The sequence below is a fragment of the Penaeus chinensis genome, chromosome 38 (assembly GCF_019202785.1).
Source record: "Penaeus chinensis breed Huanghai No. 1 chromosome 38, ASM1920278v2, whole genome shotgun sequence".
NCBI lineage: Eukaryota > Metazoa > Arthropoda > Malacostraca > Decapoda > Penaeidae > Penaeus > Penaeus chinensis.
The window spans coordinates 2,106,775-2,111,774 of NC_061856.1; the positions used below are offsets into that span (position 1 = coordinate 2,106,775).

A 5,000-nucleotide genomic window follows, 5' to 3' on the forward strand; every position below is an offset into this window, starting at 1 on the left:
TCTCTCTCGACCCTCATCTCCCTCTCCTCTTTCTCTCCTCTCCCCTTTTTCTCCTCTCTCGTCCCCACTCCTTTCTTCTCCCTTTCCTCACTCTATCTCTCTCTCTCACTCTCTCTCTCATCTCCTCTCTCTCTCTCCTCTCTCTTCTCTTCTCCTTCCCCCTCTTTTCTTTCCCCTCTTCTCCTCTCATCTCTCCTCTCTCTCCTCTCCTCCTCTCCCTGTCTGTCTGTCTGTCTCTCTCTCTCTCCTCTCTCTCTCTCTCTCTCTCGTCCCTCTCTCTCTCTCACATCTTATCTCCTCTCTCTCTCTCTCCTCTTTCTCATCTCTCTCTCTCCTATCTCTCTCCTCTCTCTCCCTCTCTCCTCTGCTCTCTCTCTCTATCTCCTTTCTCTCCCTCTTTCACTCTCTAATATCCTCTCTCTCCTCTCCCTCTCTCTGTCTCTCTCCTCTCTCTCAATCTCTCTCTCCTCTCTCTCACTCTCCTCTCTCTCTCACTCTCTCTCTCTCCCCCTCCTCTCTCTCTCCTCTCTCTCTCTCTCTCTCTCCTCCTCGTCTCGGCTCTTTCTCTCCTCTCTCACTCTCTATCTCTCTCTCTTTCCTCTTCTCTTTCTTTCTCTCTCCTCTCTCCTCCTCTCCTCTCGCTGTCTCTGTTCTCTCTCTCTCTCTGCTCTCTCCATCTCTCTCTCTCTTCTCTCTATCCTTATCTTATCTATCTCTCTCTCTCTCTCTATCTCACTCTCTCTCTCTCTCTCATCTCCTCCTCTCCTCTCTCTCTCTCTCCTCTCTCTCTCATCTCGCCTCTCTTTCTCTCTCTCTTATTCTATCTAAAATCCTCACTCTTCTCTCCTCTCTCTCTTCGCTCTCCTCTCTCTCCTCGTCTCTCTCACTCTCTCTCTCTCCGCTCCATTCTCCCTCTCTCTCGCTCTCTCTCTATCTATCTACTTACACTATCTCTCCTCTCCATCCTTCTCTCTCTCTCTCTATCTCATCTCTATCTCTCTTCCTCCTCTATCTATCTATCTTTCTATCTATCTCTCTCTCTCTCTATCTATAGTGATATATATATAGATATATAGATATAGAGAAAGATATCTATATAGATCGATTCTAGATATAGCTATAGATATCATAGATAAGATAAATATGAGATATATTGTTAGATAGATATAAATAAATATATAGAGAATATATAGGATAGTATGATATCATAGAGAGATATATATCTATAGAAGATAATTAGATATAGATATAGAAGAGGTAGATAGATAATATAGAGAGATATCTAGTCTATCTCTATATTATATATATATATATAGAGATTCAGTATATATCTATCTATATAAGATATATAGCAATATATATATTGGAGGGATAGAGGTATAGATAGATATATAGAGATAGATAAGAAGAGAAGATATAGAATATCTATATAAATATATATATCTAGAAAGATATATGGAGATAGAATTAGAGAAAAGATATAGAGAGATATAATAGATAGATATAGGTATATAGATATAGATAGAATATAAAATATTGTAGGGAGAGATTTGAGAGAGAGATATAGATATTATGATATGAGAGTATATTAAATATTAGAATAGATATCGATCTAGACTAATCTCTATCGAATATACGAATATATATATAGATATAATAGATAGAGAAAAAAAGAAGAGAAAGAGAGAAGAAATGAAAAAAAAGGTAGGAGAGAAAGAAAGAGAAGAGAAGAGATAGAGAGAAGAGAGAAAGAAAAGAAGAAGAAGAAAAGAGAGAAGATGGAAAGAGAATAGAAGAAAAAGAGAAGAGAAGAAGAAAGAGATAAAAGAAGAGATAAAAGAAGAGAGAGAAGAGAAGAAGAGGAGAAAATAAAGATAAGAAGAGAGAGAGAGAGAAAAGAGAGAAGAGAAGAAGAAGAAGAGAGAAAAGAAGAAAAATAGAGAAGAGAGAAAGAAGAGAGAAGAAGAGAAGAAAGAGAAAGAGAAAAGAAGAAGAGAAAGAAAGAGAAAGAGGAGATGAAAGAGAGGAAAGAGAAGAGAAGATAGAATAGAGAGAGAAAGAGAGAGAAGAAGAAAGATAAGAAAAAGAAAAAGAAGAGAGAGAAGAAGAGAAAGAGAAGAGAAGAAAGAAAGAGAGAAAGAAAGAAGAGAGAAGAAAAAAGAGAGAGAGAAAGAAGAGAAAGAAGAGAAAGATAAAATAAGAGAGAAGATAAATAAGAAGAGTAGAGATAAGAGAAGAGAAAAGAGAGAGAAGAGAGAAGAAAAAAGATAAGAGGAGAGAAAAAAAAGAAGAGAAAAAGAAAATAGAGAAGAGAGAAGAAGAAATAGAAAATGAAAAGAAAGAGAGAAAAAGAGAAAGAGAAAGAGAAGAAGAGAGAAGGGAGAGAAAGAAGAGAGAAAAGAAGAAGAGAGATAGAGAATAGATAGAGAGAGAGAGAAGATAGAGAAGAGAGAAGATATGAGAGAGAGAAGAAGAGAGATAAGAGAAGATGAAGATAAAGAAAGAGAGAGAAAGAGAGAGAGAAAAATAAAAATAAAGAAAGAAAAAGAAGAGAAAAAAGAAAGAAAGAAAAGAAAAAAGAGAAGAATAAGAGAAAAAGATGAAAAAAAAGAGAATAGAAGAAGAAGAGAGAAAGAGAAAGAGTAGAGAAAGAGGAAGAGAAGAATAAAGAGAGAGATGAAAAAGAGAAGAAATAGAAGAAAGAGAAATGAGAGAAGAAAAGAGAGAGAAAAGGAAGAAGAGAAGAGAGAAAGAGAAGAGAATTAGAAGAGAAGAAAAAAGATAGAGAAGAGAAAGAAGAGAGAAGAAGAAGAGAAAGAGAGAGAGAGAAAGAAGAAAAGATGAAGAGAAGAGAGAATAGATAGAAGAGAGATAGAGAAGAGAAGAAGAGAAGAAGAAAGAGAAAGAGAGAAGAGATAAAAGAGAGATAAAGATGGAGAGAGAAGAGAGAGAGAGAAGAAGAGGGAGAGAGAAGAGAGAATAGAGAGAGAAAATAAGAAATGAAGATAGAGAGAGAATAAGTAAATGAGAGAAGGTGAAGAAGAGAAGAAGAAGAAGAAGAGAGAGAAGAGAGAGAGATAAAGAAGAATAGAAGATAGAGAGAGAGAGAATAATAGAAGAGAAGAGAGAAAGAGAAGAATAAGAGATAGAGAAAGAAGAGAAAAGAAAAGAGAAAGAAGAGAAGAGATAAGAGAAGAAAGAGAATAGAAGAGAAAAAGAAGAAGAAAAGAGAGAGAGAAAAGAGAGAAGAGAAAGAGGGAAGAAATAGAGAGAGAGAGAGAGAAGAGAGAGAAGAATAGAGATAGAAAAGAAGAGAGAAGAAAGATGAAGATAAGAGGGAAGAGAGGAGAGAAAGATAAGAGAGAAGAAGAGAAAAGAGAGATAAAGATAGAAGAGAGTAAGAAAAGATAGAGAGAAAGAGAAGAGAGATAGAAAGAGAGAGAAGAGAAGAGAGAAGGAAGAGAGAAGAGAGAAAGAGAAGAAGAAAAAGAAGAGAGAGAGAGAAGAATAGAGAAGAGGAGAGAGAGAATAAAGAAAGAGAAGAGAAGAGAGAAAGAGAAAGAGAGAGAGAGAGATAGAGAGAAGAGAGAGAAGAGAGAAGAGAAGAAGAGAAGAGAGAAGAAGAGAGAGAAAGAATAAATAGAAGAAGATAAGAGAAGAGAGAAAGAGAAGAGAGAAAAGAGAGAGAGTAGAAGAGAAGAAAGAGAGAATGAGAAAGATAGAGAAGAAGAGAGAAGAGAGAGAGATAGAGAGAATAAGAAGAATGAGAAGAAAGAGAGAGAGATGAAAAGAAGAGAGAGAAGAGAGATAAGAGAAGAGAGAGAGAGAGAGAGAGAGAGTGAAGAAAAGAGAAAATAGAGAAGAGAAGATAGAAGAGAAGAAAGAGAAGAGAGAGAGAGAAAGAGAATGAAGAGGAGTAGATAAGGAGATGGATAGAGGGAAGAAGTAAGAAGAGTGAAGAGAAAAAGATGAAGAGAAGAAAAAGATAGAGAAGAAATAGAAAAGAAAAGAAAGAGAGATAAGAAAGAGAAGAGAAAGAGAGATAGAGAATAGAGAGATGAGAAGAGAGAGAGAAGAGAAAATAAGAGAGAGAGAAGATGAGAGAGATATGAGAGAGAGAAAGATAGAGAGAAAGTAGAAGAGATAGAGAGAGAGAGAGAGAGAGAGAGAAAGATGAGATAAGAGAATAAGAAAGAAGAGAAGAGAGATAGAGAGATAGAAGAGATATAGAGAGAGAAGAGAGAGAGAGAGAGAGAGAAGAGAGGAAGAGAGAGAGAGATAAGAGAGAAGAAGAGAAAGAAGAGAGGAAGAGAATGAAAGAGAGATAGAAGAGTGAGAGAAGAAGAGAGAGAAGAAAGAAGAAAGTGAGAGAGAGAGAGGGAGAGAAGAGAAGAGAGAGAAAGAGAGAGAGAATAATAAGAGAGAAGAAAGAGAAGAATTAGAGAGAGAGAATAGAGAGAGAAAGAGAAGAGAAGAGAGATAAGAAAGGAAGAGAAAGAGAAAGAGAGAGAGAAAAAGAGAAAGAGGAGAAGAGAAGATAGAGAGAAGAAGAGAGAAGAGAGAGAGAAGAGAGAGGAGAGGAAGAAGAGAGATAAGGAGAGAGAGAGAAGAAAGAGAGAAGAGAAGAGAAGAGAGAAGGAGGAAGGAATGGAGGAGGAGAGAGAGAAGAGAAGGGAAGAAGAGAGAAAGAGTTGAAGAAGAGAAGAGAAAAAGAGAAGAGAAGAGAATAGAGGGAGAGAAGAGAGAGAAGAGAAAAGAGAGAAGAGAAGAGAGAGAGAGAGAGGGGGAGAAAGAGAGGGAAAGAGAAAGGAAAAGAGAAGAGAGAGAAAGAGAAGTGTAGAAGAGAGAGAGAGAGATTGAGAGAGAGAAGAAAGAGAAAAAAGGAGAGAGAGAGAGAGAAGAGATAGAGAAGAAGAGAGAATGAGAAGTGAGAAAGAAAAGAGAGAAGAGAGAGAGCAAGAGAGAGAAGAAGAGGGAAAGAGAGGAAAGAGAGAAGAGAA

The 5,000-nt window shown here is 36.8% G+C and overlaps 1 protein-coding gene across 1 annotated transcript in view; it reads left to right on the top strand.

Moving 5' to 3' along the window:
• The window catches only part of LOC125045812 (glycine-rich cell wall structural protein-like), a 5,206-nt gene extending 3,585 nt beyond the window's left edge, over positions 1-1,621 (top strand). Inside the window, exon 2 of the mRNA XM_047643306.1 lies at positions 1,605-1,621. Coding sequence (XP_047499262.1) covers positions 1,605-1,621 — 17 coding nt within the window. The remainder of the gene's footprint in view (positions 1-1,604) is intronic.
• The last annotated feature ends 3,379 nt before the right edge of the window (positions 1,622-5,000 follow it).